The sequence below is a fragment of the Ailuropoda melanoleuca genome, chromosome 2 (genome assembly GCF_002007445.2).
Source record: "Ailuropoda melanoleuca isolate Jingjing chromosome 2, ASM200744v2, whole genome shotgun sequence".
NCBI classification, from domain to species: Eukaryota; Metazoa; Chordata; class Mammalia; order Carnivora; family Ursidae; genus Ailuropoda; species Ailuropoda melanoleuca.
This window is the reverse complement of record NC_048219.1, coordinates 20586174-20611380: the sequence shown is the minus strand read 5'-3', so window position 1 is coordinate 20611380 and position 25207 is coordinate 20586174. Positions and strand designations below refer to the sequence as shown.

At 51.8% G+C, this 25207-nt stretch overlaps 1 protein-coding gene across 10 annotated transcripts in view; it reads left to right on the top strand.

Moving 5' to 3' along the window:
- ERI3 (ERI1 exoribonuclease family member 3) overlaps window positions 1-25207 on the top strand; it is a 126850-nt gene that overhangs the window by 79904 nt on the left and 21739 nt on the right. For 9 of the 10 annotated variants that reach the window (XM_019807069.2, XM_011233713.3, XM_002926313.4 and 6 more), the window contains one exon: window positions 21879-21978. The exons of the other annotated variant lie outside the window; for it this stretch is intronic. In XM_019807069.2, coding sequence (XP_019662628.1) covers window positions 21879-21978 — 100 coding nt within the window. The remainder of the gene's footprint in view (window positions 1-21878; window positions 21979-25207) is intronic. 10 annotated transcript variants of the gene reach the window in all.

The following is a 25207-nucleotide window of genomic DNA, read 5'->3' as shown; positions in this document are numbered from 1 at the left end:
GGCACAGCCCTGCCTCCCTTCTCCCTCCCATGTTGCCTTGCTGGAAAAGCAGGATTGACCACGTCTGTCAGTGTCAATAATCGAGCACCACCATGTGGAGCCCCAGTGGGTGCCAGCCTCCATGCTAGGTGCTTTACACACGTTCGTTCATTTCATCTTCACAGCTACGCAGCAAGGGAGGGGCTGTCGTCCGTGCTTTATGGGTGCTGAAGTAGAGACTGAGAGAAATTAAGCTCGCCTGAGACCCCATGACCGGGGTATAAATTCAGCTTCTCTCCTTTCGTGGCTTCTTTCTTGTCACTTGTCCCGTAGCAGATACCACCTAAAGGCAGTTCCTCTGGTCTGGCCTGGTTGGAACAGGAGGCTGGGGCAAACACATAACCAGCCATTACTAATTGTATGATCAGTGAAAGGCAGTGATTGGGGAAGGATGGGGATTGGCCTCATAATCCAGGTCTCTTGGGAGTGGCACCTTTTAATGGGGATCTGTGTGTATGGGAGTGTGCCTGGGTGTATGTGGATTTCTATCTGTGTTTAAAGAAGTGTATTTGTCCATGTAGGAAGTTTGTATCTGCGTATACTCGGGTGTTTGCACATGCCCACGTGTAGGACTATGGTAAGGGCGTAAATATGGGGTATGTGGAAATATATGCCCACCTGAAGGTGGCAGATGAGGCCTTTATCTCTAGAGGACGGTGTGATACAATATGAAGAACCCTGGGCTGAACTTGAAGCTGGAAGATTAAAGACGTGGACTCTGGTGTTGGGTCACTTGCCTTTTCTGAGCCCTCAGTTTCCTCATCTAACAAATAAGGGGCTGGAGAAGGCAATCTCTTCTGCCTTTGCCATTCTGAGATCGTTTATGGTACCTTAGGTTTCCTCTTTTTTGTTCTCAGCAAAAAATGAGACAGACTCAAGGAAAGTGAGAGAACCCTTAAACCTTTGCCTACTCTGATCTCCAGCCTTGGGACTACTCCACTATCCCACTAGGAAAAGTTGAGGGTCCAGGGAAGGCAGAGCATTGCCTGGCATCAGCTCAGGAGAACTGGGGCTCAGGTATTAGGGAGGGGTTTGGCTAGCTGGTCCTCTCACAGTTTGGGGTGGCCTGGACTAGAGTCGAATGCCATTGAGGCTTTGGGCTTCTCTATGAGAACATGGGCTGAGGTGAAGCTTGTTGTCTTCCTACTTCTTTTGGGGGGGGATGTGATAGGAAGGGGGCCTCTCAGTACCTTAAAGGCAGGGTGCAGCCCAGGCCTTTCCCCTGGCCTTTAATCCCCTTTGTTGATCGTCTTGGCAGGTGCAGAGTGATGGCCTGGTAGAGACCAGAACAAATAGCTAGACATGTGTTCACATTCCTATGGAACCTGCTGGTTCAACCCAAAGCCTTTGTGTGAGCTCACTTGGCCTGCTGTCAGCTCTTTTGGGGGAAGAGTGGCTTACGGTTGGGTGCTTGAATTTTCCCCAGCTGATTACTCAAAGCTGATTTGGGCGGCTTTGAGATATGGGACCTTTGGCTATCTCAGTCTTCAAATGGGATTGTAACAGGGTTTTGTCTATTCTGTCCCATGAATTAGCCATCAGTTTCCTGAAATTTCTGAATTTAACTGGCTGGGTCACTACAGAAGGAACGAGCATTGTGTGGACTCACAGTGAGGCATCCTCAGTGCTGGGAGGACGTCTGTAAGTTAAGCTTAGATCAGCCTGGACCTAGTGGCCTGGACCTAGTGACCCTGCCTGCGCCAGGACCTCTAAATTCACATTCAGCCACCAGTCACTCTCTAAAGCCCTGTGTATCAAGGCATTTAGACTCTGAAATGAATCAGGTCTAGTCTTTACCTATACAGGGCCCCTAGTCTAGCAGGGAAAATGGGGGAAAATACAATAGAGTTGGTTAAGTACAGTAATAAGAATTATGTGTATGGTATGTTTAGGTGTGTTTTTAAAAATAATTTATTTTGAATTCAGCTTTGACGAGTTAGAATTCACGAAAGAGAGAATCCATGTAAGCGTGTCTTCGTGTTTATATGTCCCTTGCCTGTGTGACTCGAAAAGCTCAGAGCTACCTGGGTGAGCTCGTCCTGGCTGCAGCTGAGCCAGTGACTTTTTTAAGGGCCTTAATGCAGGGCCCTCGAGAGATCCTAGGCTGCGCTGCCCTGCCCTGCCCTACCCTGCCCTGCCCTGCCCTAGGAGTGGTCCTTCTGGGAAGATGAGGTCCAAGCTAGCTGCTTGGGAAATGCTTATGTATGGGTGCGGGCACCTGTGCCTGTGAGTTTGCACGGGCATGAGCCCAAGTGTGCATAGGGCAGTAGCCAGGGGTCTGTCTTCAGCACCATGACCAGGGCTTATGATGCTAGGCCCGGGCTTTGCACCTACTTGGCTGCTGGCAGGAGGACAGGCTGCAGTCAGATCCCAGGGCAACCCTGAGGCCTCCCCAGTGGTGTGTTTGCTGTGCCTAATTACCCGGCAGTTGTTTAACTATGCAAGCTGCATGCCTGCCTTTATTGCGCTGTGATTGCCGAGCTGCCTATGGGGAGTGTCATAAAAAGATATAAAATGCCCATTATCTGTCTGACGCCCTCCTCCTGGACTGTGGGTGTTTGTGTTTTATTTTATTTTTATGGCTCAAGGGAAGCTCTGCAGGAAGGAAAGGGAGGGAAGAACAGGGAGGGGAGGGGAGGCCCTACAGGAATTGGGGGCTGGGAGACTGAGGACCCCCCTTCATACTGTGGTCAGCCATGAGCTGAAGGGCTCTCCTGACCAGAGGGAAGAAGTGGCAATGGTGGATCTCTGGGGTCAGGACAGGAAGTAAAGCCCAGATCTCCTCCTCATCCCCCTGCACATCCTACAGCTCGTGTTCCCACCTCCTTCTGGGCTGGCCTCCTCCTGCATGTGGGCCTTGGGTGCAGGGTAATCTGCAGAGGATGCTGCCAGCGGGCTGTGGGAATGTGGGCCTCTCATTCCCACTCGGGTCCTCACCAGCTTTAGTAACTGGAATTGCCGACTGGCTTCCTAGAGCACCATGGCTTGCTGTGGGATGAAGATCTTGGATACCGCCACCTGCTCCTGAAGCCCTGCACCCCTGCAGCCTCAGCTCCCCTTTTCTCGTCAGCCACAACAATGTGTTCGTGCCACACCTATCCAAGATTCACTGGGTCTTAGGGAAATCTCTAGACCAGGAGAGGGAGGGGAATTAATACAATTTGAACACTTGCCCTGTGCCAAACAGAACCCATGTGAGTCACTGAGGCAGAGATCAGACAGGGACTCTGCCCATGAAGGGCTTGCACTGTGTAACCAGTGCGAACTTCACAGTAGATGTTAAATCAATGTTTGTCAAATGGGACTGGATTCAACATATTCATTCATTCATCTTCATTCAGTTAATGGCTGTTGACCACCTACTAGGTCAGGCACTCTGCCAAGCACTGGGAATAAAATAGCGAGCAAAATAGACAAAATTCCAGCCCTCATTGGTCATTCGAGTTTATTGGGAGAAAAATTGAAGGATTTAAATGCTGGATATGTGACTCCAGAAACCATGGCCTTTCACCTGTGACATGTTGTTTCCCGTGCCTAAACCGTCAAAGCCCAAGCTATTCTTGTACCGATTGTTTGACTCCTCTGCTTAAAAAATCTTGACATCTGTTGTGTGCAGTACAAGCTCTCTGGCCTACCTCTTGAAACCCCTTTGGGTTTTCAGCTGTACCAAGATAGCCTGCACGGTCACTCGCAGGCCTTATTCATATTTGTTCCATTTACCTAGAATGCCCTTTGCTGCATTCCTGCCTAGTGAACTTCTGCTTACCCTTCAAGACCTAACTCCTTTATGTTCTCTTTGAAGACTTGTTGTGTTTCCCACGGGCAACTTTCTTCTCTTTCACACTCCTATTTATTGAGTGCCTGGGTACCGTGGTAGAGTTTTCTGGCTTTGTTTACTTAGGTGGGCCTGCAGTGGGCTCTTTGCACTTCTTCTGTGGTAGTGTACTTAAAAAAAAAAAGTTTTGTTGCTGTAATTCACATACCGTACAATTTACCTGTTTAGAGTGTACCATTCAGTATTTCTTAGCATATTCCTAGGGCTGTGCAATCGTCATCATCATCTGAGTTTAGGACATTTTTGTCACCCACTGAAAGAAACTCTATTAGCAGTCACTTCCCATTTCCCCAAAATGCCCCAGCCCTAGCCAACCACTGATCTACTTTCAGTCTATAAATTTGCCTATTTTTGCAATGATGGGAATTTTTTATATTTATCCATTCATCAGTTGGTGGACATTTGGATTGTTTCCCCTTTTTGACTATTATGAATAATACTGCTATGAATATTCATTTACAAGTTCATTTTATTATTTTTATATTTTTGCTCTTTTGTTTGTTTTATACCTGTCTTTCCAAGTAGATTGTGAGAGCTCCTAAGAGTGAGGGTCACTTCTATGCTGCTCATTGCTATATCCCCACCACTTAGCCTGTGGCTAGCACTTGGTAAATACCGGTGAATGAATACATGCATGCTTTCTAATTCTCTTCCCTCTTGGGGTGTAACAGCAAATTCCCCAAGCCGTGCTGCCCCCTATATCTGTATTCGCGTATCTACCACCCATGCTGAGGCATAAGTTCGTTTGTCAGTGCCCCAGACCATGCCCTTCTCATTCCACTGTTGGCCTCTCTGGTTTAAGTCCTTTGCCCAACAACAGCTAATATGAGAAGCTTTCCTCAGTTGTCCCATTGATGGCAAGTAAGGTCAGTAAGGTCTCTGGCTAACTCAACATTGAGGTAGAGACTGACTCTACCCCCCACCTCTTCTCCTGAGGGGCCCTGGATTGTTTTATACAAGGAGGGTAGAATCTATGGAAAGACCCTGGAGGGAGTGTTGAGCTGGGTGGCCTCCTGGCCCTAGGCCAGGCTGGCTGTGTGACAGCTCCAGATGCCTGGGTATCTGAGGAGGAGAAGAGGTTGCCCCTGCCATTCCAGTCAGTAGCCTGTATGAACCAGGTCTGTAAAAGAAAAGGAATTTCTAGAACCAATAGCCTCTGAGAGATTAGTAAAACCAATATTTCTCTTTTCTTTGCATTTACTCACCCTAATAGTTTGAGCCCATAATTAGAATTGGGCTTTATTAGGCTAATTAGGAGGTAGGAATGATGGCAGGAGGGCATGTGGAGATGCATCAGGGTGGTGGGCTGTAAATCTAGGGTTTTAATAGGTTTGTTCCGTAATCAGGTGGTCTGAAAGGCTGACTGGGTGGCTGGACCCCCTCCCCTCCCTTCCTTCTATTCCCATCACTCCTTGAAGTGGCCTTCACACTTTGCCGTCCTTGTCCTCGATACTGGCAGCGGCGCTGGGATATGGGGGGACTCAGGAGGGAGGGAGGAGACCCCACCCGGAGCTTCATTGCCTATGCACGCGCCGTCCAGCCTGGCGGCATGATTACCTTGCTGAGAAATCCGTCCAGGCGCAGGGCTGCTGATAGCAATCATTGATTAAGAGGGTAATTGTCCTGAAAATTCAGATTGATCAGAAGGCAGAAATGATAACTTGTGTAACTGTGTTTAAAGCCACGTCCTGTCAATAGACGAGACTGAGATGTATCGCGCCAAGAGGGGGGCAGAACGGATGGGTGTGTGCGGGCGGGCGGGTGCTGCCATCCTTCTCTCAGGGCTGAGCAGGATGTTTCTTGTCAGTAACCTGGACTATTGGAGATTCAATCACTTTTATCTCCCCCTCTCTCTCAATCCAAATGCCTTTTCATATTAGGAAATTAGAATCGGCCCTGCTCATGCAAGATTTATTAGCTCTGCTGAGCAGTCACACCGAAGAGTAAATGATTTTGCTTTGCTGGAGGTTTTTACACATTAGGACCCAACTTCTTCCCTGCTCTATGCCACTGGCTGCCTGGAGGAGTGGGCTCTAGAGCTAGACACTCGGGGTGAGCTTTCAAAGCCTGGTTCAGGGGAAAGCATCCCTGGGATCTAGTTTCTTGACCTGCCAGCACCCTGTTGTGTCTGGCTGACTTCCTTCTATCTGCTCCCCAGACGGGTCCCTTACTGTGGTCTAGGTTGTCTCTCTCAATTGAAGGGGTCACACCCCTTGGAGGAATGAGGTCCATCCCTCAGAGTTGGGCGACCTGGTGGAAGTTTACCTAGAGGGTTGGTGCTGAGACTATATATGGAGTAAGGATTGACAACAGAGGCAGAGGATGGAGGGGCTGCCATGACTTGACTTCTCAGAGCCTGGGGTTGTCCTCCTGTCTGGGGTGGGGCTGCAACAGCTAGAGCATCTTTCTGAGCCTCTGGGGATGTTGTCCAGGAAGTTGCCTAGGAGTTTAGAGCATGGGAGCTGGTTAGAGCAAGTTTAGGGGTGTCTGGGCCTGCTGGCTGCCTGTGTCTACAGGGCTGCAGGGGGGTTGACTGGTTGAGGCTCTCTGATCTGCCAGTAATGTGGGCTCTTAGGGAAGGAAGGGGCCGAGATCCATGTTTCTGGAATTCTTCTGTGGCCTTAGGCTTGAAAGCAGTATGGGCCTGTGTGCCAGCTGAACCTAGTCTGCCCTGGAGATGAGGATACCAGTGGGCTAGGTTGATTGTAGGGAGGACCATTCTCCTTCACTGAGACTGTATGATTCTCCCTCTTACTCACCTCCTTGGGTCACTTGGACTCATAGACAAATGTCAGTCGCTGTCATTCTTTCACCCTCTCTGTTATAGGTGTTTGGTCTTGGAGGCCTGGTGGAGCAGGTGAGTGTGGAGAGTACTGATACAGGGCTGAAGGAAGGTTAACAGATTTTCTGGATTTTTTGTGAGAGGGCTATGATCTCAAGGACTACCCTCTACCCACGTGGCTCTTTTACTTGGTCCTATGAAGCCTCCAGTTCTCTGAGCTTCAAATTCTTTCCCCAAACCTGAGGGTTGGCGCTGGAAGTGATGGGTTCCCCAGGAATGAATGGTGGGAGTAGGTAGCAGCCATTTTGATCCAAAAAGAGGGCTGTGTTTTGGGGCAGGGGATAGGGGGAGGCTTTTTAGAGGAAAGTAGCTGGCAAGTGTCTGCAGGGTATTTCCTAGATAGGACTTGCCTCTAAACAGACCACAAGGCCACCAGCTTTTTCCTGCGGCTCTGCTTCTCTCTACCATCAACCTCCATCCTTGGAGAAGCCTTGACTCTCTTGGACGCCTCCCTCTACTAGGCTGGGTTGGGCAAGATAGGCCTTCCTTCTGCACATGTGCCACCCCACCTCCCACTATAAGAGTTTACTAAGGGATAGAATAATCTGAGGAGCTTGCTGTAAAAAAATTTTCAGATAGATAAAACGTATGTGATACACAGTTTTCTGTGTAAAAAATTCTGTACAACTTTCTGTACAGTATTGATTCTCATCTGGCATATTCCAATCAGGTTTAAGTCAGTAAAGTTTTTGGATTGTTAAAAAAAAAAAATCCACCTTGTCCCATCTGATGGATTGTGAAGGAAGTGGATGCGCAGAGCCAAGAGGACTTCCCAAGGTGCAGTGCTTCTGCCCCTGCCTCTCAGCGAGGCTTGCAGGCTGCCTAGGAATACTTTGCAGTCCAGAGGAAAGATCAACTCTTGTTTGGCTTAGCCTTCGACTAGGGCTAGTTTGGGCAAAGTCAAGAAAGAATGAAAGTGCCATAGGTGGCTTGGACCTGGGAATAGAGAACTCAGAATTCTGACAGACTCCCAGTGGAGTGAAGGAGACAGATAGTCACTATAGGGTGATGTAAATGGTTTTGCTTTCCAGAGCCCAGAAGAGGGAGTGCCTGAATTCTTCTGGAAGAGCTCTGACGGGCATCCAGAAGAGGCCGGGGCTCTTGAACTGAGTCTGAGGAGGATGGGAAGTGTGCTATGGAGACAAGTATGGGCGAGCCTCTGGGCAGAGAGAATAAGGAGAATCGTCACAGATGAGTTGTGTTAGGGCTAGAGCTGGGACCCAGTGCGATTTATTTTCCCAGGCACACTTCTCCATTGTAATTTGATGGTATGGGCCACACCTCTGTTTTAGCAAGCCTGAGTGATGCCTACTTTCACCATCTAGCTGGGCTGCTGGGGGCTAGGGGCCTTGGATTGGACCAGCCAGAGCTTTAGGTCAGAGAGACGTACAGGGCAGAGCCTTGGGAAATGGACGCCAGGCCCTCTCTGCTGTTTCCTCTCCTGGTCAGCCTGAAGAGCAAGGCAGGGGGCGGGCTGAGGCAGCAGCTCTGGGGAAGCTTTAGGCCGGCTTGCCTCACCCTTGCTAAACCCCTTCCCAGCCCTCCGTGGGCCTTGATCCAGCCCGGCTGCCAGGGGCCCATTGGTTGCCTGGGCCCGGTAGGGAGGCTGGGAGGAGCCCGGGAAGCCGGGAGACTCATTTTCACTAGAATTTGACCTAAAGCAGGATTGGAAGGGAAGAAAAGAATCTGAACAAAAGTGCAGGCAGGAAGGAGCTGTTAACGAGCCTTTCTTTCTCTTCAGGGACGGAGCGGAGCGCATAGCGGGGCGCGGCGGCCGCTCTCCTCCGCGGCTCTCTGAGGTAGCTGTAGTCTCCGGCCGCTGCCTGCTCTCGCTCGCTCTCCTTTTTTCCCTCTCCTCTTTCTCAGCTCTCTCTATTATGGGGACTTGCTCCAGCTCTTTCTCTCTCTTCTGTCTCTCCTTTTGTTCTCTCTTTGTCTATTTATCACACTGTGAAGGTTGAAAGAGATGTTATTAATCTGGGAGAATGAAGGCAGGATTAGTGGTATGAATCGGATTTTGAGAGGTGTAATGATAGAAAGACTCGCTCGGCTGGCGGCCTGCGTGAGCTTGATAAATGGGGAGCACTCCAGACTGACTCGCGCCTTCCCCGCGCTGTGCACCCTGCCCGCTGGGGCGTGCCGCTCTCTCAGATCTGCCAGCCGGCCCACCCCGCTCCTACCTGAACCGGAGCAAAAAGCCAAGGGTAAAGCAGACACAAATATCTCCCATCACACTTGGAGACATCATTGCTTTTAGCACCCTTTTCAAGTAGAGGCCTGTCGAGTTCTCAAAGGACTGTGGGCAGAGGGAGTGGGGACCCAGACTTCTGCCTACTTCTAAGACCTGCAAGAGTAGAGCTCCCCTCCTGCCTCTAAAATGGATGTCAGGGGTCAGGGAGAGACAAGACAGTCCCCAGACCAGTCAAGTAAGAGAACCAGACCCCATGTAATATGTAATTAAGCAAAGTGCTGTAGGAAGAACCATAGTATGAACTGTGGAGGTCAGGTGGGACATGGGGGAGGGAGGAAGAGAAATCAGGAGGGGCTTCCTGGAAGTGGTGTCCTTGCAGACAAGTAGGATTTGGAGAAGGTGGAAGAAGGCCGGTGTTTTGGGGGTGAAATAGCATAAGCAAAGCTGTGAGATCAGAAATAAGCCTGACTTTTGTGGGAGGTTCACCTAAGATCCAGCGAATTTCAGATCAGGAAGGGACCTAAGAAATCAAGTAATTAAGACCCTCACTTTCCAAAGAGGAAACAGGCCTGGGGACTGGAGTTGCCTGCATCATTTCCTGAAGTGATTTCCTATTTAAGCCCTGTTGCTTATTCTGAAGGTGCCCCTTCCATCATCCTGGGATGATACAGTGAGCCTTTCCCTCCTCTGCCCTCTGTAGCTTTCTTTGGTCTCATCCTTCCAACCTTCATTTGTGCAACCAGAAGATCCTGGCTCAGTTTCATTGCTGCTTGCTCTCCAGCCCTTTCCTGGGAGCCTTGGCTCAGGGTCCTTCTCATACTCTACCCCCAGCCCCATGTGCAGTCTGTGTAGGAGTGCTTGTCCCAGCCGGCCAACGGCTGCTTGCGCTGAAGAGAGGCCCAGGAGGCAGCACACCTATTCTGGGCTCCACATGCCTCTGGGCCCGAGCACCGTCCTCCTTCGTAACACTACTGCAGTTCTCACTGACCACTTTGTCACAGTGACTGGGCACTTCGTGGCATCTGTATTCATTTCCCTGCGAAGGACTGTGAGCTCTTGAGGACAGGGTGTACATGTGATTCAGTTGAGGTGCCAGGGTCTGGCAGGCCTTCAGTGAATGTGTGAGTCTTCAGTGAATAAATGAATGAGTTCAGCTGCCTATGCAGTTTCTCTTTCTCCTTCCAGCAGAAAATGATCTTGGTTCTCTGTTCGCTTTTCCCAGGCCTGACTACCCTTAGGAATAGGGAAGGGTAGGTGTGCAAAGCAACTTTTGACTTTGGTACAGCACCCTAAGATCGCATCGCATGACAGTGGTAGACCCTTGGATGGCTTCCCATCACCTTAGGAAACAATAGTGAAACTCTTTATTGTGTCCTCTGAGGCCCTCCATGGCCGGGCATCTCCTGTCTTCCTCATCAGCCACATCTCATACTTGCCTCCTGTGCTCCAGAGATATCAAGAGTTTGATTCCTTCCAAGTGCTGTTACCGTTTGTCTAAAGGCCTCAGCATGCATCATGCCCTTGACCCCAGATACCTCCCCCTCCAGTCCTTCAGTTCCTGCTTCCCTGTCCTCAGGGCCGCGTTCCCCATCTAGTTCAAGTTCCTGTCTTCTGTGCTAACAGCCTACCTTTCTTCTTTGAGTCCTTACTATAGGTACAGCTTAGTGGTTATTTATGTTGCTGTTTATTTAACATCCGTTTTTTCCAACAGACTGTGAAGCTCTCTGAAGACAGTACTGTGTCTGTATTGCTAATGTGTACATGTGACCTGGCATATAATAGGCTGTCAGTAAATGTTCGTCACGAGCGAGTCAATGTGATTACAAAGCCTGCACTCTTCCATCAGGCCACGTCCAGGCAGAGTGAAGGTGGCGGTGACAAGGGCGTACGGGGGGCCAGGATGGTGGGCGTGCCTAGAGAGGAGGCTCTTTGGGCGTTGGTTCTGGAGGCCCTAGGGTTTCAGCCTTCCATCTCTCTGTCTTTCTCTTTTCCCTCCAAACATCAAAGAAGAGAGGGCCTCTTCTGACCCTCAAAGCTTTCTTATTCTCTTTCTGGGTGATCTTACCTATTCCATTTCAAGTGCCACCCATACACATTCTTAGGACTTCCTTATCTCAGCTTGGACCTCTGAACCGAGCTCCAGGCCCACATGTCCACCTTCTCTAGGCACCCCGCCTTGGATGTCCTACTGAAGGCCACATCAGTCTTGTAGCTGATTTCCCTCCAGGCCTGATTAGGTTTTCTGCCTCAGGGCTCCTGTTGCTTGATCTCAGCCCCCCACCACATGTCAGTTTCTGTGTTTCTCCTAGCTTGGAAGCTCCTTGAGGGCAGTGGCCTAGTCCACTTGTTCTGTGTGTCTCCAGCACCTAGCGCAGAACTTGGCACATGGTAATGGCTCAATAAGTGTGTGTTATATGAGCAAACGGATGAAGGTTGAGGGAGGTCTGGGATGAAAGTTTTGAACATCCTTGTCATTTTTCCCAGGGAGAAAGAAAACGAAGGTGTGTGTGCTATGTGCAAGCAGGCACATGCTTTCGTGTGTGAGGGGTTGGTGGTGGTGGTGGTGTCACATGCTCAGTAAAGGATTATATTTTAATTTGGAAAGCACTTTAGAAACTTAAAGTGCTTTGCCTAAGTGCTGACTGCTATTAGTGTCTCCTTTTTATTAGGAAAAAGGACATGATTTTTCTCTTTTATCTTCAGGCCTGTCCAACTTCTGAGAGTCAAACTTAGCAAAATGCCTGCCCCTCACTGAGGACTAGTTACATGCCAAGTTCAAAGCTTTGGACTTGAAACACAGAATTCTGCTTTGCAGACTGGTTCTGACACCCCTGAGGGGATTAGCCCTCACAGCTCAGTATCGGGAAGGGGGGTAGGTGGGAGAGACAGGGTCATTTGACATAGTTCAAGCTGCAGTCTCAGGCCCCTCCCCTCTCCATATAGGTCTGGGTGGAAGGACGTAAGAACCTGGACCATTTTGGGGGATGGGGGAACAACCCCAGTGGTTATCAAAAACCCACTTGTCATACAATATGAAGGGCCAATCTTCAGAGAAAGAATTGGGGAGGAATGGCCCCAGGAAGAATTGGGTTTGTTCAGCTCAGGGATTTTAGGACCAAGAGGCAGCGACATCACAGCTGCTGGAGCTGGTGATGTTAAGAGCTGCCACCACAGAAGGCTAGGTCAGAGAGAGGGAATGTGTGTAGCAGTAGCAAGAGGAATTCTGATCTAGGAGACCCTGAGGCAGGAATTTGCCTTGTGCCTTGCAGGCACCTTTGAGAGCCTTGCTGGTTGGAAGGAAAGATAGCACCCCTCCTCATGGTGAAGATTTGGTGCTGCAATGACTGGAGGCCTAGAAGGCCCAGCTGAGCCTTGTCATTGGGCCTCTCTGTGTGGCCTCTACCCCAGGCTCTTTACTGAGCATCTACAAGACCGCACCCTGGTCTCATTCTGTCCTATCTCTGCCAGCCCTGGATGCTGAAGGCTCTGCCTGTGGCCGAAGCACTGGGAGGTGGGAGCTTTGGCCCATCATGCTAGCGCCCTGCAGTTCCCAACTCCTAATCAGGCCCTAATCTGGGGAAGCTAGGGCAGGAATGGGGTGAGGGGAGTACATTGAGCCTTCTGCCTTAACTGAATTTCCATACCTCCTGTTGTTAATTATAGAGATGTAATAATGCGATTAGTGCACGATTAAAAAAAATCCCTGATATGATTACCATGGATTTAATATCACATGATATATCATTATATCGTTATGCAGTGACAGATGTAATTGAAATACACTTATTGGAGCCGGGGGTGGTGTTTCATTCAATCCCCAGCACCCCGGGGAGGAAAGGGCTGCCTAAAAAGAAGCAATGGGAGAGGAAATTGTAATGAAAACAAAGAAAACTCACAAGGTAGCTCTCACCCTGGGCAGCTGGCTGAGACCTGCTGCCTTTGACTCTGTGACAGTGCGTGTGGAGCCCCAGAGAGGCCAGCCTCTTCCAGGGGGGCTCAGGCAGCGTGGCTCAGGAGCTCCTTATCTGGTTCTCGCCTCAGAAACCTCGGTGTCCCCAGGTCCCCTCTGACTCAGCAGTGAAGCAAAGGCTCTGGATTACTCCACCTGAAAATAGACTCGGGACCCTCATGGGATCAAGCTGAGTTGGCAGCTGTCCTCCCAGTGCTGCGAACCCTGGCCCTGTGGTGCAGCCCCTGCCTTTGCTGTGGTGGTGGTCCAGCACACCCGGGGGCAGCCCTCCTGTTGTGGGCTGTGTGCGGAAGATTAAGTACACAGAGACAGTAACCATCCCGCTCAAGTTCTGTGGATGGGCAGAGGCGGCGGCGGCTCTGGGACCCCTGAAGTATGTCGGTAGCCAGGGAATACCATGAGCATGCAGAACTACCCACAGGGGGCAGAGAGGATGGGTTTTGTCCGCTGATGTGAGTGTCCATCCTTCTTGCTGCGGTAGTTGTGCTGGCCACGCCCCTGCTGGGCCACAGGAACGAAGCGGGAGCTACCCATAAAGCCAAAGAGCTCAGAAAAAGAGAAGGGGGACAGAAACAGTCTCCCCTTCTCTTCTAACACAGGCAGCCAAGCCCCCAGTTTTAAGGTTAGCTGTGGGGGGGTTGCTGGTCTGCTGAGCTAGAACAGCAGTGGGTCTTGAGGGAGACTGGATAGGGCCAACAGGAGCAGCAACTCTGAAAACCAGGCTTTCCTGCTTGGCAGAATTAGGCCCAAAGAGATGTCTTCGTTTCCCTTCCCTCAGTGGAGACCATTTAGAGAAACAGCAGATACAGCTCCTGCCCTTAAGAATCTCCCAGCATCGCCGTGGGGTAACAGTTATGTAAGCTAATCTGGTGTTACAGATGCTGTTCAGAGTATGGGTGGATTTAAAGAAGAAACGAGTCAGGGAAGACTTGGTAAAGGAAGGTACTTTGAGTTAGTGGTGAAAGAAGAGTTAGAATGTGTTCTCTTGGACAAAAAGTGGGAGAAGGCCAAGGGTATTCTAGGCAGGCTGAAGGAACTGCGCAAGTCGAGTCTTAGAGGCACGAGAGAGCAGTCCCAGGACTCAGGGGCAGTGAGCAAGAAGAAGGAAGCACAGTGGAGGGTGCCTGGGTGGCTCAGTTGGTTAAGCGACTGCCTTTGGCTCAGGTCATGATCCTGGAGTCCCAGGATCGAGTCCGACATTGGGCTCCCTGCTCAGCAGGGAGTCTGCTTCTTCCTCTGACCCTTCCCCCCTTACACACGCTCTCTCTCTCTCTCAAATAAATAAATAAAATCTTAAAAAAAAAAAAAAAAAGCACAGTAGACCCCACATTTCTGGTAGACCACAGAGATGATGACAGCTTTCACTGGGATGTGGGAAGCCAAGAGAAGGATAACTTGGGAGAGGAGATGTTGAAACATTTTTTTGGTTTTGGGGTTTTTTGTTTTGTTTTAATGTTTGAGAATGAAGTACCTGGGTGAAATCCAGGTGCATATGTCAGGTAGGCAATAGACTATACGTGTTTGATACTCAAGTAGTGGCAAAGAGTATCAATTTGGAAGTTGGAGACGTGGAAGACAGGAAGTTGAAAAAGTCACCCAGGGAGAGCAGTGGAGTGTAGACAAAGACAGGAAGTGAGAGCACCTGAGCCCACGAGGAGGATGGTCTGCGTGCAGAAGGGACTACAGGGAGAGTCTGAGGAAAGCGGCAGGGCAGAGAGATAAGAGAACTCAAAGAGAACCAAAGGAGAAGAATGTGGAAGCTGAAGCCGGCCACAGAGAGGCAGAGACAGGAAAGCTCTGAAACTGTCCCTGCGTGTGGGCAGCGTGGTGAGGACCGTCGGCTTTAGCAGGAGCTGAGTGATTCTGGTCAGGCCAAAAGCCAGACTGCAGGGTTTAAGAAGCAATGGGGAAGGTAAGCGGAGGCGAGTGGAGACAACCTTGAGAAGTTTGGTTAACAGGAAAACAGTCAGTCACCAGATGGGGATGTGGAGTGAATGGAGGGCTTTAAAAATAATATTCTAATACTGACATCACTTTCAGAGGGCCAGGCATTGTTTTAAACACTTTACACACAGTAATTCATTAAATCCTCACATCAACTCTATGGGGTAGGAACTGTTATTACCCCCATTTTACAAAGAGGAACCTGAGACACAAGAAGTTATGTAATAAGTGGATAGAGATTCAAACATTTGCTAAAATGCTAGTGGAAAGGAGCCAGCAGAGAGGGGAAGGTTAAGGATTTAGAAAGAAAGAGGATCCCAGATGGAGCAGGACTAAGCAGGCAGGAGAAGGGTGAGATGTCAAGCACGAGTACGCGATTGGCCTTAGACAGGAAGCGAGGTGTCCCTTCTGGTAGAACAGCGTCACTGGAGGAGCAGGCAGGGAAAGGTACAGATGAATTTGTAGATGAGGGGCATGCAGTTGAAAGAGTTCTGTGCCACAGCTTTTATTAGCTTTGTGAAAGTCAGAGAAGAGCAGGATTGTTGCGTACCACTGAGAATTGCTCAGGTTGCAATCTTGTACCCACAGTGGCCGCTTTCTATGCATCAGAGTGACTTTCTGGCATCACTGAACGCAGGTGCAAGTGTGCAGAAGTGGAGTCATCACTGGGTTTTTTCAGGGAAGGTGTACGAGAATAAGTGGACAGGGAGGTTGAAGACTGGGGAATGGGTGCTTGCAGTGATAGATCCCAGGGCTCTGGGCCTGGTAGAAAAAGGATTGAGCCCAGAAGGGGATGGACTGACTGGGGAAAGAGCAAGAATAGAGGGTACAGAAGCTGGAAGGATAGGAGGCTGGGGTCAGAGTGAAATCTGTCATTGTAAGATTTCTGAGGGAGAGCAGTTCTGGGTGATAACAAGGCCCTGAGTGTGGCCGTAGGGATAGATGGCTGATTTAGATAGGTAGAGGAGAAGATCTTTAAAGCACAGGAAGTTGAGAAACTGAAAGGCAGGGTTCATGGGTGGGCTGTCCTGTACATACTAGAGTTACCCAGTGTGATGATGACCTGGAGTGGAGTCCCAGAGAGAGGGGAGGAATGACAGTCTCAAAGCCGCAGGAAGTTGAAGGTATTGGCAGAGTACATCCAGAAGTGAGTAGGTATTAGTTTTCTAGTTAGTATTGCTGCATAATTAGTCACCCCCAAATTTAGTGGCTTAACACAACATCAGCTCTCTTATTATATCTTGTGGCTTCTGTGGGTCAGGAATTTAGGAAGGGCTCCGTAAGGTGATTCTGGCCTAGCCTCTCTCATTCATTTGGAGCTAGTCCTTGGAGCTGGCACAGGGATCAGCGGGGGACTGGCTGGGCATCTCTCTCTCTTTGCCTAGTCTCATGGCTTCTGTATGTGCTCTCTGCACAGACTAGTTTGGGCTTCCTCAGAAGATGGCTGCCTTGGAGCAGTCTGGCTAGTTACAGAGCCGCTCAGGCTCCAGGGCGAGTGTTCCAGTGAATGAGGAGGAAGCTGCCTCCTCTATCTCTGCGATCGCCTTGAAGTCCCATTACTTCTGCATTACCGTCTTAGTTGAAATAGTTGCAAAAGCGTATGTTGTTTCAAAGAGAGGGATGTAGACTCCCTCTCTTGATAACAGGGGAGTCAAAGTCACATTGTAAGAAGAGCAGGTGAGACGGGAGATGGTGTTGCAGCCATCCCTGGAAAACAGTCTGCCGCAACTGGTGCTAGGCTGAGCACAGGAAAGGGAGCGGGAGCAGCGTTCTCAAAGGCAGTGTATTTTGGGTGACGGCACCAAGACTGTCTGGAGGTCACAGTGGGAGTGGACGTTCCCAAGTGACCTCAAGTGTCCCTGGGGAAAGAACTATAGACCCACAGTGTAGTATAGGAGACAGGCTCAGAGACGTTTGCTAACTCCTCCCAAGTGACCGTGCTAATAACTGGCAGAACTGGGAATCAAATTTGTGTTTGTCTGACTCCTGAGCCGGACCACACTGCCTTTCTCTGAGGCCTGGGCTGCTGGGTCTGCCATCCTCGTGTTTACCTGTGTCCTTGCTACTTGGTTCACCAGCTGTAGAAGTGCTGGCCAATTCGATAAGGAATTAAGTAGCAGTTATGTCTGTCTGGCTTTCTCTCCCCCATCCGCCGGACTCTCACCGTTACAGCTTCGTCTGTTAGGTGTATGTGGGAACGGCAGGTGATTTGATTTGGTTCCTCATCTTGGGAAATGACCCATCAGCCTTAGGTCCACCAGGTGACATGTCACCCAGAGGTCTGGTTAAAGGCCTGCTCCTCCCCATCTCATGAGGAAGCTGGATAGGTCCGATGTACTGGTTCCAGCTTGGAAGCTCTGGGTTTTCTGGAAGTTACGGAGCAGTCTGTGCTTCTGTGTGCAGTCTGGGTTCTAACCCCAACCACTGACCTGCCCACTCAGCGGCGCCCCCCACCCTCCGGGCCCTGGCAGGTAGTGAATGGGTGGGCAGAGACGCCCTAGCAGCCATCGATGCCTCTTCCTTCCTCTTTGAAGGATCTGATGCTGCTGCCGATGAGGGCTACTTCATCTATTAAACCCAATACACTTGTCGCGGCTGCTAAGCCCCCGTAAGCCGCCGGGCGCCGTGTTTGTGATGGGACTGACAGTGCATGGAGGAGGCTGATTATACACGATTCCATTTCGCGGGCCCAGCAATGTAATTTCACAGGGCGATCAGCGTTTGCATGTAATAGCAGGCTGTGCTGAGGTGTCAGAATATTAAAGGCGCTAATGGCAAAGCTCCCTGTTACACAGGGGGCCACCCGCCGCGCCTACAGCAGGGCTGCGTGGCAGGCCCGTCGCAGATGGCTGGCCACTAAGCTAATGGGGCAGCAGCCAAGGCGGGCAGAGCCGCGAGAGAGAAGAGCCAGCCGGGAGCAGCTCGGCACCTGCTTCCCCGCGCATGGAAATTACAGCAGCCCAGGGGAAGGAAAGTGTGCGTGCCTGCCTGGCACAGGGCTGTGGTGGGGTGGTTTGGTAGGCCCAGCATCTTTCACCCCAACTCCACCTGCCCCACTCTTTGGCCAGGAAGCCACAGCTGGGCAGGTGGGCCCTGGTGGGTGGGAGAGGTGCAGCTGGAGAAGTGGCACCCCAAGAATTTGGAACCAGTGTGGAAAAGGGGCTTGGGCAAAGGCTTTTGGCGAGAGCTCTTAAAACAGATTCCTGCCCCGCGCTGATTGAGGTCAGAAAACTCCTAGGTCCCTTACCCCCACACCCTGTAGGCTGGCAGGAGAGAGGGAGGGAGCAGGGAACGGAAGCAGGCAGGAGAAAGGGGATGAGCAATAATTAGGTCCCTTGATTGATGCCAGTGTTGCCGTTGGTACACAGAGCTGGGAGGTAGCACCTCAAGATAGGCTCTTTCCGTCCTTGTGGGCCGCCCCAGCCACACCCAAACCCTTGCCCGGTGGGCTCTCACCGAGCTTGCTCCTGCCATTCTGCTTTGTCCTTGCTGTGTCTCCTGCCTGGAATGTTGTCAGACCCCCGCCCAGCCCCCCACTACCGCTCCCTCCAGGAAGCTTTCCTAGCTGCCTCCAGCCCCACACAGGCTGTTTCTCTCCGTTGTCCCTGTGGGCAGCCACAGGGGACAGCCTCCCTGATCCGCATGTTCTGCTGCTTCCCAGGGTCCCAGCCTTGACTTCTCAGTCAGACGCTCTGAGGCACAACCCACATCAGCTTGTCCTGAGTGGGCTCCTGGGAAGGCTCTGCTCGGATTCATAGACGGATGTAATCTTCGGGAGGACGTCTGGAGGGAGTGGGGAGTGGACGGATGCGCTGAGTAACTAGAGGGAGAGTTTGGTGCCTGTGTGGGTGTGCACACTTGCTTTTGTATGTGTCTGGTAGGGAGGGACTTTAGAAGTGAGTGCTGGGGCTGGTGGGCATGTGGGTACAGGCATAGAGGGGTAGCAGGTGTGAGGATCCAGACCACAGATTGCTGTAGGACCCTGTGTTCTCTGGGTGGCTTTCTGCATCTACTGGCTGTGACCGAGGGGTCCCTCAGATGGCAGGAGTTGGAGGGAGCTTGTGGGACTGTGCCCTGGGACTGTGCCTGTGGGGGTTCCTTGAGGCTGGTGGTCACTTCTGAAGGTTCAGCTCTGCAGGGGTGTGTGACAGTACCTGGGGGAGACCTGCCAGGGTTCTCAGCAGGGGCAGCAAGGGGAGAGCCCAGGCTGAAGGAGAGCAGTTTTAATTAACCGTTTTTAATATAATTTTGGACTTTGGCTGGTATGTGAAGGCCCCGCTGGAAGCAGCATTTGTAAAAATTAAATCCCTCTTATTAGGAGCTTGGCAGACCCATGTGCACATGCTGCCCCCTTCCCCCCGCCCGTGCCCCCTGAGGAAGTGCTGGATGAGGCCATGTCACGGCAGCAATTGGTTATCTTGCCTTATCTGGGAATATGAAACTGTGCGCATGACACACGCGGCCACGCTGGAGACGCCAATTCATCTCGCCCTCGCTCTGACAAGCTAGACTGCCCTTCCTGAAAGGCATCCGTCAGGCGGGACCGGGCTACTGCCTTGCCTGCTACCTCTGCTTTCCTGCCCGGGTTCCAGCTTGCCCTGGTCCAGCCAGGCCCAGCCCGGCCTTCCTGGGCTCTGCCACCCTCTGACCCCTTCCATATGTCCCAGCCTAGGGAAGATCTTGGGGAGTCATAATTATAATAATAATCTAATCACAGTGACGCGTCAGGGCAAGCATCTAATGTTATCTGAAGTGGTCTTCCCGCTTAGCTGCGATAAGACTCGGGATGACGTGCAGATAACGTTGAGCTGCCCTGTCCCCAAGCCTCGAGCAGAGCAGAGGGGCCTCAGCAGCCCGCTGCCCGCCCGCCGCTTTAAGCCGGGAAGCGGCAGCACCTGCTAATGCAAGTGTTTAATATTTGATGGGCTGGGATAAAGCAGGATCACCTTCGAATTGAATTGAGTGTCAGCCGAGAATCTATTACTGAAATTCGGGTGTGATTTGACAGCAAAGTAGACGATGTTATTCTTCACTAGTTACTGCAATCTTCTCCCCGACATCACTTAAATATTTTTTTCTTTGCTTGAGTAAACACACATTATCCTTCTTTTTTCCCCCTTCCTTCCTTTTTTCCTTTTTAGAGGGGAAAAAAACCCATCCAGCTCACCTTCTCCAGGCTGATAGGGTAGATTGTTATTTCTTTATTTGTCCTATTAAATGGAATTTCTGATCGTTTAATCCGGCCTTTGTAAGTGATTTTAAAGTACTTGAAAGCCGGCCCGCCACTGCTCTCTGGCCCACTGTGCTCCAGCCATGGCCCTGACCACGCTCAGCGGCTCATCCAGCTGTGCACCACCCACTGGCTCCTTTCCCTCGCTGCCTGCGTTTCCCCAGCTCTGCCCTGGCTGCAAGCCAGCGTTCTCTCCCCTGCCCTTGAGCCTCACACTCAGCCCCCGATTTGTGGGTCCAGCTGCGGCCTGGGCAAGTGTGGGAAGGTTGGCTGGGACGTTGAGTTGTGGCTGGGACCCTCTGTGGTCAAGGAAAGCAGCTTGGGACGGCGCTAAGGTTGAAGCACCCGCAGAGCCAGGGCTTGGCTCCTGCAGCTGGGAGGGAGGGGTACCAGCCCCTTGGCCTCAGCGCGGACTCCGTGTCCAGCCTTCTGTCTTTGGTTTCTGACCTGGGGTTAGGCCCTGCCTGCTGTGAGGGAGTCTCTAGTGGGATGAGGGCCTCCAGGCCGGGGCATGGGTGGGGGCGCTGCAGTGCCTGTCTGAACGTGGCTGCAGTCACCTTCGTTCCACTTGTGGCCTCCCCACCTAGCTTCTGGGAACTCCCCCAAGCTACATTCCTATTGACCATATCCCATATGCTTCCTGCCACTGGGAGCAGGGCAGCCTGGGCTTCCAGGACTTCAAAGGTGAGGGGATGGGTAATGTCTGAAGGGCCAGCCAGCTACACAAGCCCCCAGTAGAAGCCCAGGACTTTGCTAGCAGGCTGAGCAGGAATTCAGTTCCCACTGGGCCACTTAATTGCATTCTAACCCTTGTAAGTCTCTTCTCTCTGGGCCTCAGTTTCCTCATCTGTGACGTCAAGTCGGTTGTGCCTGTAAGGGACCGTGAAAGAAAAGTTCCATCCCTGGTCCTGCCATGTACCGCCTCCCACCGTTGAGGTTGGTGGCGGTCAGGTGGCGTGAGTAGGGAATGGAGGGGGGCAATGAAGTGCTAGGGGCCTGAGCAGATCGATGCCCCCAGCACTTCCTTCCCCAACCCCAGGAAAACAATTAAGTACAGATCGATGGGTGGCCGCTTTGAATATGCATAAGTGAGCACTTGACCTTCAGCAGAGATCTGTTCCCCCTACCACACACACATTCTCTTTCTCTCTTTCTCTCTCTCTCTCTCTCTCACACACACACACACACACACTCTCTCTCTCTCTCTCTCTTCATGTGTTCCCCTCACAGCTGCTTGAGTCAACCAGGTGACCTAACCCCTCCTCAGTTGAGCCCACGCATGGCACTCAGCCTTCTACAACCTGGCCTCCTTCTCAGTCTAAAGCAAGTAGACCAAGGGCAGGTGGTTAGCCCCTCTTGCTTCAGTTTTCCTATCTAGAGAGTGAAGTTTGGATATGTTGGTCTCCAAGTCCTTCCCAACACCAGGCTTTATGACCACCAATACTGTGGGGAGGGGCCCAGCACCGTGCTGGGTACACTGGAGGGGGGACTCTAACAGGGCTACCTGGTGAAGGGGGTGCCCTGATGACAGGATGGTCCTGAGAAGGAGGGTCTTAATAAATGGGAGCTCTCTAGAGGAGCCTGGCAAGAGGGCACCCGTTGGGGGCTGGAGGTCTCTGATGGGGAGCTGCCTAGAACAAAAGGAGCTCTGAAAAAAGAAGGGATTTTCTGATGGGGGCCCTGGTGGAAAGGGGACCCAGTGAGGGGACTCTCATGAAGGGACATAATGAGAGTAAGCCCTTAGTGGGAAGATTTGGCTGGAGGGTGGAGGTGGTGAGTATTGGGGGTCAGGGCCTCTGTTAACCATTCTTGCCTCCTGTCTTCCAGGCTTACAGCTTCGCCATGGGCTGCTGGCCCAAGAATGGACTTCTAGACATGAACAAGGGCCTCAGCCTGCAACACATAGGCCGGCCCCACAGCGGCATTGGTCAGTCCCTCCACATATACTCCTTGGCAGCTCAGTCAGCCCCTGCCTGCATGCCCCAGTCCCCTGGCACACAGAGGGGTTCTGTGGCTCATTCTCTGCTCTAACGGGGTGCTTTCCATAGCTGGGGGGAGTGGGGAAGAAGGGTGGCCTAGGGGAGAGTGAACCAGACCATTGGAAAAGACCTCTCAAAACACTGTTTAGGAGGAGACTGGGGTCTGGGCTTTGGGTGGGTCACAGGTGGCCTTGGATTCAGGCCAAGATATCCCCAACCCTGCCTGTATCTCTGCTGGGTGATTTCCTCAGAGGGGTGGGCACATGTCAGCTTTCCCACCCCCGTGGAGCTAGAGGAGGCTGTTTAATATTGTTTCAAGTCTGTGGCGACTAAACTGGGCGATCAATGGGAGTTAAGGAGATGAATTATTTAAACCTCACCAGCTTTTAATTAGTCGGGGTCCTTCTGACCGATGGCTCCGTCCACAGGGTATTGACTCCCCCGCAGGAGCAGCAGCCTCCATTGAGCGGTGCCTGGGTTGGGAGGGGCCACTTGGGGTATCGGGTGGGGCTGCACCCTCAGAGGGATCCCTGCTTGGGAGGGGGCTGGAGTGGCTGTGATTCTAGGCATTGGAGGCTCTGCTGACTTCAGATATATCAGTATTGGGGGGTGTGTTTGTGAGTGAGTGTAATAATATATCTGGGTTGATTTTCCTGAGGTCATTTGTCTGTATATGGAAGCAACCATCAACCCGTGTGTGTATCTACAGAAAGTGTGTCTGTTCATTTCTGTGTATCTGATTTTCTGTGTGTGAGCACGCATCATGCGAATACTTGACAAGCGTAGGCTTTGTTCCAAGTAGGGAGGAGCGGGGTAGGGTGGTATTCCTGGGAGGTGGTATGACATTATCATAACCTGTGTACCTTTGGGGAGCTGTGGTAGCAGAGGGACCAGCAAGATACACCAAAAGGACCCAGTTACCTGTCACAGACCAGCCCTTCATCCTTTCCACAGAGCTCACTGGTGCCTGGTGGGTTTTGGGCATGTTGAGTGGATATTCTTGTCTTCAAGGAGGTCACATCCTAGGACAAGATAGAGGCTGAACTGGGTACCCAGGGTACTAAGGGCTGTTAATAGGAACACCTAGGCTGCCCCAAGGGAGGATTCCCCTGTCCTCAGGTGCCAAAGTGACTTCTGCTTTATGTACATCTCACTGACTTCAGAGATGCCCTGTATCATTCTTGTTGGGATACCCCAAAGTTGTTCTGGGGTCCAGGGTGAGGGGGAAAGAGGAAGCAGTCAACAGGTCTAAGGAATTGGAGGTACCCCACAGCAACTCCTATTCCCTTCCATAGGAGCTATTCTGTACAGCCTAGAGGAGACCACAAACCTAGCAAGGTGAGATGCTTGGGAGCTCAGCAGGGAGTTTCCTAGAGAAGAAGACACTTGAGTCAGGAAATCCTTGAAGGATGAATAGGAGTTTGCTAGGTAGAAAAATGGAGGAAGGGTTTTCTACTTAAGGGCACAAGGGCACGTTGAGGACAACTTAGACGCCTACACGTAGTTGGCTGTGACTGGAGTGGGAGGGACACTTGGGTCAGGGAACAACTGGAAAAGAAATGGGGAAATAAGTGGGTCTTGAATGCCTGGTTAAAGGGTTGGCTCTTCGATGCGGTTCTGAGGAGACAGGAGGTTCATGAGCGAGAGGACAGCTATCAGAGCCCCTCCTCAGCACCGACGGGCAGCGCACACTGCACACGCTGGTTCTTAGTGGACGTTAGTGAACACTGGGGTGGGCGGCTGAATAAAAGAGAGAGTAGATGAATCCGTGCCAGAGAGATGGGAAAGAGAGGGACCAGAGAATGACGATCAGTGAGAAGACTTGCACTGGCCCAGGCAGGCAGGGGTTGCCAGTAGTTGAGTCTGGCTGCTAGAGGGACCAGCGGGGCTGGGTCGGCCTTGAGCTGGGTGCCCTGTGTCTGTGGATGTGTCGCAGGGTGTGTTTGTGAGAGGAAGAGGTTACTTCTTCCCTCTCTGTTAGGACTCCTGAGGTGTTCCTTCCCTCTCCAGGGAAGAAGGCTTTTCCATCCAGCTGGGACACAGGGGACTGTCCGAGGTTACAAGTGACAATGGAGTAAGGGCTTTGGAGCCAGAGGAAGTTCTGGCTGTACCGCCCAGAGCCCTGTGACCTCAGACAAGGGACAGTGCCGGTGCCTCTCAGGGCTGGTGGGGAGGTTCAGTGAAGCTGCCTGTGTAAAGGGCTTGGGCAGTGCCTGGCCCAGCACACAGTAGGTACTCAGGCAGCCCCCTCCTCTGTGGCCCTGCCAACACCATGGCCTCCCCAGGGCACTGGGGGTTCCTGGCACTGGGTCTTTGTATCTTTGAATGCAGAGGGCTGCCCGGCCAGCTCCCAGCTGGCTCTGAGGTGTGGGTGGGGGTGTTTGGAGGGGAGGGAGGATGCAGGGCATTAATTGGGCTGGGAGAGGCGGGGAGGGGAGGCGTTGGTTTTGAGCAGTGAGGTTAATGGCCCTCGCGCCAAAGAGACAGCTTTAATGAGCTTCAGCTGCCGGTGCCCCGAGTTACTGTGCGTGCTAAAAGGGTCGCGCTGTAAGAGTTTGATGTGGACTGTTTCCCAGCCCTGGGGTCAAGGGTCATCTCCTGTCACTGGCCACTCAGGCTGGTCCTTAGTGACATAGTGCTAATTAACTGCGTGAGGAGCTGCCAGCCTGAAGTGGGGAGTGGTATGTATATTGGTGGGGGGGTAGGCATTGGTTGATGCTGGGCAAGGGTTCCACAGATCCCACAGCTTAGCCATCTCTGGGATCCGCTTGGCTCTCCCATGATGCCATGGTGGGGGGTAGGCAGTGGGCCTGTGTGCAAATCACTGATGATCCTAGGCCCTAGGGAGATCTCCTGAGCCTCTTTCGAAGGTATGGGTGGCAAGGGGAGTTTGTGGGGCCTACCTGGTGGGGATTCCTGCTGAGAACTGGGTGTGGTGACACTGAGAGAGCAAGGGGCAGGCATGCTAGAGGGTTGGGCTGCCGGCCTAGGGCTGGGAGGTAGGCTGTAGAAGGGGAGAGGGCCCACTGGGATGGATGTGCATGGTTGAACTATTTGCAGGGGAGCCGTGGAGGCATCCTGGCAGAGCAGTGACCTGCTCAGAATTGGGCTTCAATTCAAGCCATCTCAGAGTTTGTGCAGGGAGGACTAGCAAGGAGAAACTGCAGAAGGGGCAGT